The 14229-nt window shown below is 38.0% G+C and overlaps 2 protein-coding genes across 2 annotated transcripts; one reads left to right on the plus strand and one right to left on the minus strand.

Moving 5' to 3' along the window:
* Positions 1-1383: 1383 nt before the first annotated feature.
* On the minus strand, positions 1384-6111 carry LOC138898071 (uncharacterized). Its single transcript, XM_070184106.1, has 2 exons — positions 5531-6111; positions 1384-1555 (listed from the first exon to the last, which is right to left on the minus strand). The coding sequence occupies exons 1-2, from the start codon at positions 6109-6111 to the stop codon at positions 1384-1386; spliced, it is 753 nt and encodes a 250-aa protein (XP_070040207.1).
* A 2169-nt stretch (positions 6112-8280) lies between these two features.
* On the plus strand, positions 8281-13822 carry LOC104111520 (putative glucuronosyltransferase PGSIP8). Its single transcript, XM_009621230.4, has 5 exons — positions 8281-8961; positions 11993-12251; positions 12383-12584; positions 12697-12844; positions 12956-13822. The coding sequence occupies exons 1-5, from the start codon at positions 8690-8692 to the stop codon at positions 13497-13499; spliced, it is 1425 nt and encodes a 474-aa protein (XP_009619525.1). The 5' UTR covers positions 8281-8689; the 3' UTR covers positions 13500-13822.
* The last annotated feature ends 407 nt before the right edge of the window (positions 13823-14229 follow it).

Raw genomic sequence — 14229 nt, forward strand, 5'->3', positions numbered from 1 at the left:
ACAGTGAGTACAAATCTTGTTCTCAGGAAGTGTAAGGTACTTACTTTTGGGATCCCATTTAGGCGGCATATTCCCAAAGCCAAGTCCTCTTCTATTGCTACTATGATGTTTCTGTAGCCATAAAAGTGCATCGGAGGACCTATTCCATTTACAAGTTCTGTCTAGTTCATGTTTGACTTTTCCTAGATCCTCTCTCAAAATTCTAACCGCTCATCCTTCTTATACAATTCATCTTTTAGTTTACCTACATTTTCTTCTAGAGTGAGTTGTGTGCAATCAGTGTCTTCTTACTTGTTCCTAATTTCAGTTTTAGGTTTTCAGATCTAAGTTCTAGGACATTTGATTCAAATGCATGAACCTGGTTCTTTAATGCAGTATTTTCACTTATAGTCTCACTAACCCTAAGTTCCAGGTTCTTACACTTTGGTTTCAAAATCACACATTTCTTAGACAACTATTCATTTTCATTGTTTACATCCTCAGATTCATCAATGAAATCTAGAAGTAATTCAGATAGCCTTTCTTTAGACAAAAATTTAATCTCATCTTTGAGATGAATTACACTTACCTCAGATTCCTCATCAGATTCTCCAATGGCCATAAGTGCTTGTTCAACTCCATCTTCATCAGCTGAGCTTTCATCTGAGCTTTATTCCCAAGCAGCAGCCATATCCTTTGTTCTTCTTGGGTTGAACCTGTTCCTTCTTCCTGTTTCTTCATTCAGCTCTTTCCTTCTTCCATTCAATTTCCCATTGAGGGTAGTTCTTGATGTGGTGATCAGTCTTACCACACTTGTAGCATCCCTCATTGGTTTGCCTTTCAGGAGCCTTTGGTTTGCTGTAGCTTTCACTTCTTGAAGTACCCTTTCCTCTCTTTAGGTACTTCTTGAAGTCCTTTGTGATCATAGCCATTTCATCATCTTCTAGATCAGAACCTTCAGTGATTCTGAGTGCGAGGCTCCTTTCCTTATTGGGTACATCCATCTTCATGGTTTGCCTTCTAAGTTCATAAGCAATGAGATTTTCAATTAGCTCATCCAACTTAAGAGTGGCAATATTCTTTGATCCTGAATGGCAGTGATTTTGCTCACCCAAGTAACTGACAAAACTCTTGTCAAAATCTTCTCAACTCTGTCTTCTTCAGAAATAATCCTTCCAAGAGACTTAAGTTCATTTGTCAGTGTGGTGAACATTGTATACATCTATTGGATGGTTTCCCCTTCCTTCATGGTGAAATTCTCATATTGAGAACATAGTAGTGTTCCTCTGGACCTCTTCACTTGAGGTGTTCCTTCATGGGCCACTTTCAAAGTGTCCAGATTTCCTTAGCAGTGGTACAACTTTGGATTCTACTGTACTTATCTAGACCGAGTCTACAAACAAGCTATTTCTTGGCTTTAGCATTCTTCTCCCATTTCCTCAAGTCGTCAGCAGTGTAGTCAGCTCTTGTCTTTGCCACCTCTTCTCCTTCGGCATTTATCTTCGTGGTAGCCAGTGGACCATTTGTGACAATATCCCATAGCTCATAGTCTTCTATTATGATGTGATCTCTCATCCTGGTTTTTCACCAAGAGTAATACTGGCCATTGAAAAGTGGTGGCTAGCTCTGATACCAATTGATATTTTTAACTTCAATACCATACAAAAAGGGGGGAGGGGGAGAGGGGGGTGATTTGTGTGGTACCCAATATTCCTTAACCTACTATTTCTGAAACAGTAAATGCGGAAAGTAAAGAACACAAGTATTTTACGTGAAAAACACCTGGCTCAAAAGGTGAAAAAACCACGACCTACTTCCCAGTAGGATTTTCCCAAACTCTTCCACTAAATCACTGAGCCAAAAACCGCATTTACTAAACACTTTTGTAAAGCTAGGATTAACTCTAATCCCGTTGTGGCAAACAACCTCTAATTGTTGCGACATCTTCAAGTTAACTCTAACTTGAATACTTTGAATACCTATTACAATTGCCTCTAGATAAAGCTGAAAGGTATAATATGAAAACACCTACTACAATTGAACTAGAATAAAAGACAGACACTTGGAGCTAGTTCTTTTATCTAGTTCATGTAGCTTTAGGTTTGCACACTTGAATCACACACGAATTGCTTGCAAAATGCCTTGCTATTTTGCTCTCAATTCACGTTTAACTTCTGCTTTTGTGCATGCCTGTAGAATGAGAACATCCTACGATTTATAGAGTTAGTAGAGTAGAAAATAACTAGAGTTCTAATGCTACTCTTCTTTAGTGGAAGAATTCTAGTTGATCTCAACTTCTAACTCCTCCCTTATCTTGGATAGTGTTCTCTTTGATTAAGGAGTCCTTCTCCTTATCAATTATGTAACCTTTTCGATCAGGAGATATCAATTGTACCAAGTTAAGCTTATCTCCTTCACGTGCATCTCACATGCTCGAATCTTCCCATGTCTATGCACATAAGGGATGGACCTGGTTCATGCATGAGCTTCCTTTGTCAATATTCAAAATAAACCTTCACTTGGGCCGACATTTAGGATCCGAGGGAAGTTTTCTGATCTTTAGGTAATCTATGTATTTGTTTCTTCAGTACCAGGTTAAGCTTCTTGAGTTTATCTCGGCATGGCCTTCCTCCACTATTGATTTCATGAGTTGTACGACTATTCTTAAGTTGAATTCATTGTCGTCGACCGACGATCCCAAGTTAGCAAGAGCAACAACCTCGCTGTTTTGATCCCGAGGTACATGTTGTAAAGTCCATTTGGCCAATCGTCCCGAGAGCTCGGGCTTATGCATTATGTTTCTTAATGGGTAAGTAGTCACAACACATACGTGATGACATTGAAAATACGGTTTTAGCTTACTAGAGGCGCTTAGCAAAGCGAGCGCCAATTTTTTTAGGTGAGGATACCTAGTTTCGGCCTCGCCTAGGGTTCTGATAACATAATAGATAGGAAATTGCGTACCTTCCTCTTCCCAAACGAGGACTCCACTTACCGCTACCTCAGATACCGCTAAGTACATGTACAACTATTCATCTACTTTTGGAGTATGATGCAAATGTGGGCTCGAAAGGTACCGTTTGAGTTCATCCAAGGCTTGTTGGCACTCTAGGGTCCATGAGAAGTTATTCTTCTTCTTCATCAGTGAGAAGAACCGATGGCTCTTGTCGGAGGACCTCGAGATGAATTGACCCAATACGGCTATGCGTCCGGTTAACCTTTGAACGGCCTTGATATTATCCACAATGTTGATGGACTTGATGGACTTGATTTTATCGGGATTAATTTTGATTTCCCGGTTGGACACCATGAATTCGAGGAATTTCCCGGACCCGACTCTGAATGCGCATTTCTCTGGGTTCAGCTTCATATTGTATTTCTTTAATATATCGAAGGTTTTCTGCAAATATTTAAAATGGTCCTCTGCTCGCAGGTACTTAATCAACATATCATTAATGTAAACCTCCATTTATTTTCTTATTCGCTCTTCGAACATCCGATTTACTAGGCATTGGTAAGTGGCACCGACATTTTTTAGTCTGAATGGCATTACATTATAGCAGTAGGTATTGTATTTACTGATGAAGGACGTTCTTTACTGGTCGTCCAGGTCCATCCGAATTTGGTTGTACCCGGAGTCATCGTCGAGAAAAATGAGGATCTCATGGCCGGCCATGGGATCGATCATGCGATCGATGTTTAGCAGAGGGAAAGAGTCCTTGGGGCATGCCTTGTTTAAGTCTTTATAGTCTACACACATTCTCAATTTATTCCCCTTTTTAGGGACTATTACTATGTTTGCTAAACAATCCAGGTACTTAACCTCCCAGATGGACATTATTTTAAGGAGTTTAGATACCTCGTCCTTGATGAATGCATGCTTGACTTCGGAGTGAGGCCTCCATTTCTACTTGACTGGATGGAACTTCGGATCCAGGCTTAGCTTGTCTGTAGTTATCTCTGGCAGAATCCCTATCATATCGAGATGGGACCAAGCGAAACAATTTATGTTAGCTATAAGGAATTAAATGAGTTTTTTTCTGACTTCGGGACTTAGCCCCGTGCCCAGGTATACCTTACGATCAGGAAGGTGTTCGATCAATATGACTTGCTCTAGTTCTTCGACTGTTGATTTGTTGGTGTCGGAATCATCAGGGACTATGAAAGATCTGGTAACTCCATAGTCATCGTCCTCATCCGTCCCCTGCTTCTCCGGTTCGATCGAGGCCAGTATCGATAATTGCTATTTGGTTTCGTCTCTGGCCACCAGACCTAGACCCTTCGATGTCGAAAGTGCAGATATAAGGATCACCTCGTCGATCACGAACATCTCCTTTGTGGCTGGTTATTCTCCGTAAACTGTTTTAATCCCTCCCGGCATCGGGAATTTTAGCACCTAGTGCATCGTCGAGGGTATTGCCCTCATGTTGTGAATCCATGGTCTCCCGAATAGAGCATTGCACCTCATGTCTCATTCGATCACGCAGAACTTTATTTCCTGAATGGTTCCGGTGGTGTTCACCAGTAATATTATCTCCTCTTTAGTGGTCTCACATGCCATGTTGAATCCTTTTAGAACCCTGACTGCATGCACGATTTGGTCTTGTAGACCTAGTTGTTCCACGACCCTCGATCTAATGATATTAGCCGAGCTACTTGAATCAATTAACACGCGCTTAACTCGAGATTTATTTATGAGTATAGATATTACCAGTGCATAATTGTGGGGCTGTACGATGCCTTCAGCGTCCTCGTCGTTGAAAGACAAGGTTCCTTCTGGTACGTAATCTCGAGTCCATCTTTTCCTCGTGATGGACACTTTGGTGCGCTTTAACATCGACCCCTGGGGAACGTCGAACCCACCGATGATCATGTTAATGATGTACTGAGGCTCCTCCTGCTCGATCTGCTTACTAGAATCTCTATTCCTGAAATGGTTTTGGCTCGATCGCTCAAGAACTCCCGGAGATGTTCGTTGTTGAATAACCGGGTTACTTCCTCTCTCAATTATCGACAATCTTTTGTTCTGTGGCCGTGAGTGCCATGATATTTACATATTAAGTTGGGATCCCTTTGGGTTAGATCGGATTGTAGAGGTCGAGGCCACTTGGTGTCTTTGATGCGTCCGATGGCAGATACTATAGCAGCATCATCGATGTTGAAGTTGTACTCCAATAACCTCATTGCTTCTTTAGGCCCGATGGGCCTGTCGAAATTGTTTTTGTTCATGAGTCCCCGGTTATGTTGACCTCGATCGCTTCTCCTTTCACTTCTCACAGGGTTTCATTCAGACCCGTTACCCCTACGATCACTGTTGTACGATTGATACCTATCACTACTTGAACTTGGTTCACGATCAATGTCTCTTCTGGATCTGTCACTAGCTCGGACGGGTTAAACAGACCCGGAAGGGGCCCCAAGCTGATCATCTTCGACCCTAACTTTTGATTGATACTGGTTATGCACATCGTCCCAAGTAACAGCCGAATATTCTACCAGATTTTGTTTCAACTGCTGCGAAGCCAATAAGCTTCGAGTATTGAGTCCTTACGTGAAGTCCTGAACGGCCCAATCGTCTTCCACCGGCGGCAGGTCCATCCGTTCCATTTGAAACCTTGACACGAACTCCCTGAGCATCTCGTTATCTCTTTGCTTTACCTTGAAAAGGTCCGACTTCCTGGTCTCGACCTTGATGGCTTCGGCGTGCGCTTTTACAAAAGCATCTGCAAGCAGAGCAAATGAGTTAATAGAATTGGGGGGCAAGTTGTGATACCATATCATAGCTCCTTTTGAAAAGGTCTCTCCGAACATTTTCAGCAGGACAAATTCAATCTCATCATCTTCTAAGTCGTTCCCCTTGATGGCGCACGTGTACGAGGTCACATTTTCATTTGAATCAGTTGTTCCGTTGTACTTAGGAATTTCAGGCATGCGGAACTTCTTCGGGATTGGCTTCGGAGCTGCGCTCAGAGGAAAAGGTTTTTGAACAAACCTTTTGGAGTCTAGGCCTTTCAATATCGGTGGTGCTCCAGGAATTTGATCGATCTTGGAGTTGTAGGTCTCCACCTTCTTGTCGTTGGCTTCGATCTTCTTTTCTCCCGTTTCTACCCATTTTGTCAATTCCTCGAGCATCTTTATTATCTCAGGGTTGGTCCGGGGTTCAACTTCATTTGACCTATTTGTGGATGGTTCATTTCTGCGAGTGTTTTCCTGGGTTGGTTCGGGTTCAACTCTACTGGGAGCGCGACTTTGGTTCTGCAGTTGGTCTATCGCTGCCTGCTAAGCCTGCAACATTTCGAAGATCACCCGAAAATTGATCCCATCTCTTTCACCGTCACGAGTATTTTGGGCTACCGATCGGACTCCCCCGGGGATGCTGTTCTCAGGATCGGTAGGCAAATTCGTGTTAATGGCCACATATGAGTTGTCATCGATTAGGTCCATGACCGAAATTCCGTTGGGATTGGCCGGGGGCACCTCGTTACTGGGCACCGTATTATTGTTCTCGCCATGTGGCCAGACTCAACATCCGTGTTTAGAGGGGCAGATTGGGAGTTCGACATTTCAAACTTTGACCTAAAATCAAAGACACTTCAAAGAACAAGTGTGGAGTAGGGTGTGTTATGGAAATTTGTATCAAATTATCACTATTATCCTTTGCCCCATGGTGGGCGTCAAACTGTTTACCCTCAAAATCGGATAACAATTAAATTTGTAAGTGATTTTAAGGATATGCAGATTGATTTGATACAAAACGATAAATTGAGTTAGAATGGATAAGTAAAGATACAGTAAATTCAAACCATGCGAGGAGGATGATTCCAGCCTTAGTGACTTTTTCACCCTCGATTCGGGCTCACAATGAACAATATTGATGAACGAGAGAAAGAGCTTGCAATAGTAGTGAAAATAGTAGCATATTACTTTGGAATACGTGTTACAATGTGTCTAATGAATTATCAGACCCCCTTTATATAGTAGGGGAATCCTACTCTAAGTACAACTCTATAAAAGGTAAAAAATCTTCTGTTTAACTGATTGCCGGCTCTTCATCGATTCGTACCGAGATTCACGCCGTGATATTCGGCCGATCGCGGATATTATGCCCTTCTGTTTGTCGTGCTTGGTTGCCCGACAATGTCCTCCGAAGTCTTTCAGGATTTGGATCGATCTCGAATCATGACCCCGATATTGTCGAAGGCAGACAACGTGCCCCCGGATTCTGACTCGATGAGACCTTTGCTTCGATTCCGATCCTTCGCAATCATATCTCGAGCTCGTTTTACCCTATTGGAGATCGGAGTGTATCATGAGTTTGATTTTTTCCCGTATACAAGAGGTTGTACTGTACATGTTCAAATTCCAAATATCAATTTTAAAATAAGAACAAAATGTTACTACTCCAGTACTACGCATTTAATTTATTAGATGAAAACATGAGTCGGCTGGTTTTACTTTATTAGCACTCGTAAAATTTATTCCTTCGTGGCTGGTGGCAAATAAATGTGGAAAAAAAAGGGTATGAGAAAAAGGTTAATTTCTCAGACAGAACAGCGTGAAGACATGGTCTCTGTTTCGGAGAAAATGTAGTTGACTGACTAGCTGGTTCAATCGGACGTAAAGAAGGAAAGATATACATTTATTAGCTTTTTCCTAAAAAGGAAATATTTAATTCAATTACTTAAACAAATATTAAAAGTATCTTTGTCAGCTAGTCCAAATTCACTAGTGTTCGTGCTCGACCGTTAATCTAGTCAATGTATTAAAAACTAACAGATCAGATTAGCTTCAAGATGCAGTCACATATACATGTTAATTTTAGTAAATCAATCAAATCTCGATTATGAATCTTTTTTTATTAATTTTGCGCTATTCAAACTTATTTTATTCTAACACAAGAGCGTGCCAATACAACGACAAAATTTTCATTATAAATTAATTTCTCTACAATAAAAAGATTTTATATTCTTCATTGGTATATAATTTTTTTTTAGTCAAACTAAAAGATTTCTAAAGAACATTAGACAAAATAATAAAGACTAAAAAATTCCTAAACTAAAGAACTCCTGATGTACATTGAACTTAAAGTAATCATACCAATATAACTATAACTCTTTTTTTCTTTATATGAGTTTGGGACAATGTCTATTTTACTATCCTTAATTTAAAAAGGTAGAATTATCACAGTAATATTAAATTTTTTAAAAATTAGAAAAGTTGTTGGTCAAATAACAGGGAGATATTTTTAAAATTAAAAGTCGCTCGTAAAGAACTACTACTAGTACTATTATAAAAAGCTGCTTCATCCCCAGATAGTTCTCGTCTACTTTCCTTCGATACAATCTGCTTAAACCCTCAAAAGTCAAATCTCCTTCTCTTTTTCCCCAGCCGATAGACAAGCGAAACACCAAAAAATAAACAAAAGAAATACGCACACAAAATTTTCATTTGTACTTTGTTCAGATTGGTGCTTGCTGATTTTGATCAGAATTTTTTTATCTGGTGCACTCCTTTAGCCATCTTGTCGCCGGAATCTTGTTTCCCCGGCGAACTTTTCCAACTTTCCTTACAGGATAGGACCAATGACTTATAGTCTAACGTGGAGAAGATAAATGAGATTCCTTTTATAAAGTTTTGTTAACTTTTCTTTATTAATTTCCTCAAGTTTTTAGCGTTGTGAGGACCAAAAAAATAAAGGGTAGTAGGGAAGATGATACGAAGGTTGAATTTACTCTTTTTATGGGGTTTTTGGATTTTGATAATAGCTTTAACGACGGTGGTCGGCGGAGTTCCGGCGACGGCGGAGAGTAAAGGGGTGCACAGAAATGCCTATGCTACCATGATGTATATGGGAACACCAAGAGATTATGAGTTCTACATTGCAACACGTGTCATGCTACGATCACTTTCTCGGCTTGGCGTTGACGCTGATCTCGTCGTCATTGCTTCACTCGATGTTCCTCTTCATTGGGTTCAAACTCTGTAAGTCTCAATTCCTCCATTCTTCTCTTTTACATAAATTCACTCAAAAAAGTTAGTTATCAAAAGCTGTCCACAGCTTTACTCTAGTAGTAAAAGCGCATAACGTGATATATTAATTGCCTAGTGTTAAGAGCGCAGCTCGTAATATGTGAGTTATGCAGCAGGTGAATTAAAGCCTATTATTGAGTTTGAATTTTTCGTCACTGACTATGGAGATTTCTGTATTATAAAAAGGGTCATCGGAAAATTAGAGAAAAGTTATAGAATATACTTTTAACGTCACCGGACATCCAATTAGTAACTAGGTTCCCTTTATTTATTTTTATTTCCTTTTTGGTTTTAAAGCATTAAATTTTCCAGATGTGTAGTGAGCTTGAAAATGGGGTTACTTTGAAGGCCCACATAAATCTGGTTATGTCGACCAGGATGTCAAAAAAGAGGAGGGTCTGTTTATTTCACAATAGAATTTTAAATATTTGTCAAATGGTAGTGGAAGTTTAATGATTCTAGGAAGAAACTTAAAATATGTAGTTGGAATTGGTCAATTCTTGTTTCAACTTATTTTATTTTATTTTTTTGCAAATAAATTGCTTTAAAGTCCGTGAAAGGAGGGGGTCGCATATTAATTAGGGAATTAGTAAGCAATGGCCCTCTTGATTTTGCCAGCACATACGCGTTTCTGCAAAGAAAATTTCTATAATATATCAGAACTAATATTAATTTTTCTTTTTGAAGGGAGAACTAATTATTAGGTTTATATCATATTAACTTTTGGTATGTTATCGTGCTGTGATAACTAACACGACAATCAAAGATAAACCACTGGACATGAAGTAATACCTAAGAAATTAGGTCAAGCTACACAAGTTTTTGGTTTAGTGATAAAAGCATTACACGTGCTGCGTGAATTAAGTGAGCGTTACGAGTTTAAATTTTACTATAGATAAAACCTTAAATTCAAGAAGGATAGAGAGACGGGCAATAGTTCACCGAGTTTCGAACAAAACAAAAAGAGTTAAAAATTAGGTGAAGCTACTTTTTCTAAGAAAGGGAGAAAGACGTTCACTAATTTTTGCTTTCAAAAATATAGTTTTCATAAGAAGGGAATTTGGTGGTGATAGTTACAAGTCTTTGTGGCATATGGCAAAGTTTTTGTTTTTGGCACAGGAACGTGCACGGATTGGTTGTTTCTGGGAAGTGCTCCTTTTTTTTCTTTGTTCTTTTCACAACAATTTGGCCACTTATTCAATGTAAAGCAACTTTTAAGACCTTATTACCGTCTTTTGAGTTAAGACTCTTACTTTAAGTATTTTTCTGAAGGTTAAACTTCCTAAAAAGAAACACTTGAAACTTTAGAGGATAAAGATGATCTAGCTTATCTAACAATGGTTGTGTTGGCTCGATTAATTGACTTAGTAGTGTTAAGTTAGGAGTTTAACTTTTATACAGTGACATTATAATAAATTTTGACATTATTTGGTCACCTAAAAGATACATATAAGTAACCGTTCATAATAAATAAAACTAATAACCGAGAAAGAAAAAGACAGACAACTTGTTCAAATAGATTAAAGTCTTTTTATTTTTCAGAAGGATAAGGATAATCAAATTTTCAAGACATTGAAAAAGGATATCCCTTTTTTGATTCGTTTGTTAATGGTTTAATTATCACCTAAGCACTAATTATTTTGTGCACTTTCGGATACAATTGCTTCCTCACCTTACTTTAATTTGGTCTAAAGTATATTTGCATCTGTCACCTTTCCTATTTGTGTTACTTACAGTTGTAAGGGCTAAAAATTTCTTTTTAGGTATTATGTGTTTTAATACTTATAATAATATAATGTCGCCTTTGCTAATTCTTTAAGACGTCATATTCAAGTGAACCAACTTAGTGGGGACCCAAAAATGGTTTATTATTTTAAAATTGGATAATCCTCTTGTTACGTACTTAACGTTCAAACAAATATTTTTAAAACATATATTATCATAATAGATGAACCAACTTTTAGTTGCTATCATGCTCAATGCCAATTCTATCGTTTGAGGTGTAATTTTTAGTCCTTTTCATTGGTGTATACCAAAGACATGCAATATTCTAAGTGCTAAAAAACATTATCCACATAGCACAAAGAAAAAGTATATCTTTTTCAGAAAGCAAAGTGATGGTTTTGAGGATAAAAACAAGGATTATGTCCACCTCATAAGCTAGGATGTTTCTCCTGTTTTTGCCACCCAATTTAGAAAATGACAAAACAGTTTTAATTGAAACTATCACCAAATAGTTAAAAATAGTTTTCTCCGTCAGTGAATTGTGTGGATTACGTATGCTAGAAAAGTAAACGGAAAAACAAATTTGTTCAGAAATAGACTGGTTGCTGCACCTTGCTCATCTTTAAAAAAAAAAAAAGCCTAAGTTGTAATCAAATTTCAGTTGAGAAAAAAAATATTTAGGTAATTTTTTGATTTGTTTAATTCTAGATAAAGAGTTACTCAATATCTATATCAGTGGTAGTAATACGTACTTGATAAAATAATCTAGTTGGGAGACGGACCTAGGGTGTTAGGAGTGGATTTCATGAACTCATCATTTTCAACACGAATTATAAATATAGAGTATGTGAACCCCCCAATTAATTCTATGCTAACCACCATAATATATAATAAAAAAATATAGTTGGAAGACCATAAGCCTAATATAATCAAGAATTTCCTGACCTTCTGATATGTGATGGATTTATCTGATACATCTGAAAGCAAAAAAATTGACTAGACAAACCTAAATAAGAGCTATGCAATTTTCTATGTTAGTACCTAAAAGTTGGCAAAATTGCTCTTGGACCAGAATAAATTCCTATGTACAAGTTACATGTCATAGCTCCACAATTCTTTCAATCAAGTTTGTTGATATTTTCTTTAGCTTGATTCACAACAGAATAGAAATGTGAATCAGTTACACGAAAGACAATTTTACCGTTGGTCCCCTTCAACCCTGAAAACTAATATACTCCATTATGTACTTGGTGTGCAGAGAGCAGGAAGATGGTGCAAAGGTGGTGAGAGTTGAAAATCTGAACAATCCATACAAAGGACAGTCCAATTTTAATTGGAGATTCAAGCTAACATTGAACAAACTTTACGCGTGGAGCCTAACAAATTATGAAAGGGTTGTGATGCTTGATTCTGATAACCTTTTCCTTCAGAAAACAGATGAACTGTTCCAATGTGGTCAGTTTTGTGCAGTCTTCATCAATCCTTGCATCTTCCACACTGGTCTCTTTGTATTGCAGGTCAGTTTTCTGCGCGAACAATATTTTATTAGTTGATATTTACATAATAAACGTAGGAATCTTATGGTTTGGCCAAATACTTATTTGACTGGTGATTCAAGTACTAGTTACTTACAAAATTTGAATTGCAGCCGTCAACAATGGTATTTAAGGACATGCTTCATCAGCTGAAGGTTGGAATGGACAATCCAGATGGCGCGGATCAAGGTTTTATTAGCGGTTACTTCCCAGATTTACTTGATCAGCCAATGTTCCATCCTTCCCCTAATGGTACCAGGCTCCAGGGAAATTATCGACTGCCTCTTGGTTATCAAATGGATGCCTCTTATTATTGTAAGTTTCATACCGCGTGTTTTAATTGGACGATATTTGTGATGTCTCATTAATGCATATTTCTGAAGCAGAGACAAAATTATAATGATTGTTACTTTTAACTCTTTTTCAGATCTCAGACTACATTGGTCGGTACCATGTGGACCTAATAGTGTCATTACTTTCCCTGGTGCACCATGGTTAAAACCTTGGTATTGGTGGTCATGGCCTGTTCTTCCTTTGGGCATTCAGTGGCATGAACAGCGACGTCAAACTCTTGGGTAAGACTAAAATCCTATCTTATAATATGTTTGGACTATAAATAACTACGCCTCAATTCTGAGCATGTTGAAGTGCATTCGTCAAAATTTAACCTGTTTGTCATTCTGCAGGTATGATGCAGAGATGCCACTAGTGCTGATTCAAACTGTATTTTACCTTGGAATAATGGTAATGACGCGCTTAGCACGTCCTAATTTATCTAAGTTGTGCTATCGACGTGAAGACACCAAGAGCATCTTCTTAATACGAACAGGCCTGAAATTGATCGCGATATGGTCCATTCTTGCAGCCTACATAATTCCTTTCTTCTTGATACCTCGGACAGTTCATCCAATAATCGGTTGGGGTCTCTACTTACTAGGTTCTTTTGCACTATCATGTATAGCACTGAATGCATTCTTGTTGCCAATGCTACCTGTTCTTATGCCATGGCTAGGAATTTTTGGGGCACTTTTGGTCATGGCTTATCCTTGGTATTCTGATGGTGTTGTAAGAGCATTAGCTGTATTTGCATACGCCTTTTGCGCGTCTCCTGTGGCATGGACAGCATTAGTAAAAATAATGTCTTGTCTACATGTTTCACTTGAGAGGGAAGGATTCTTGCCTAGGTTGAGTGAATCTGCTGCACCTGCTGGTTTTAACAAACTGTATTGATGAGTTAGAATCTGAAAATTGATGATATCAAAAAGGGGAAATATTCAAAAAAAAAAAAACTTTGAATTATACACTGGGAATGATTTTATGGAAGTGTGCTTGTGCTGTTCTTAGAGTCTGCTGTTACACAAGCTAAAGGATTCTTTGATCTGTTCCAAATTCTGATATGAACTACACAATGTTAAAATGGGATGAACTGGTGTATTATACTTGGAAATTGGATTTTTTTATCAAATCTATTAGCTCTCTATGTTGTAATTCCAGAAACAGATGCATTTGTAAAGAAAATTAGATAATGTGGGTGAGTTTATTTTTTACAGTAATTTTTTCTTTGTGCTGGATCACTTGGACTGGCCTTGTCCAAGTAAGGGATTTTAGCCTAAGATAAGAAGACAAATATGCTCCTGAATTTGGACCTTACTTTCCTTGGACTAGCCTTGTGCAAATGCTTAGCGTGTCAGGTTATGACTTGTATAATATATATATATATATATATATATATATATATATATATATATATATACTAGTTTCTCGGCACGTGCGTTGCATGTGTATACCGAGTCATATTGTATATGATTTTTAAAATAATTCAATATAATCAAAATAAAAATTTCAATAAATAATCATACACAAACGAATAAAGTACAAGTTTCGATAAATGATTAATGTTGATCGTTGTATGATGACTTGTTTGTTATAGTCAAGCTGATTGGATATCATCTAAATCTAT

The sequence above is a fragment of the Nicotiana tomentosiformis genome, chromosome 8 (genome assembly GCF_000390325.3).
Source record: "Nicotiana tomentosiformis chromosome 8, ASM39032v3, whole genome shotgun sequence".
Taxonomy (NCBI): Eukaryota; Viridiplantae; Streptophyta; class Magnoliopsida; order Solanales; family Solanaceae; genus Nicotiana; species Nicotiana tomentosiformis.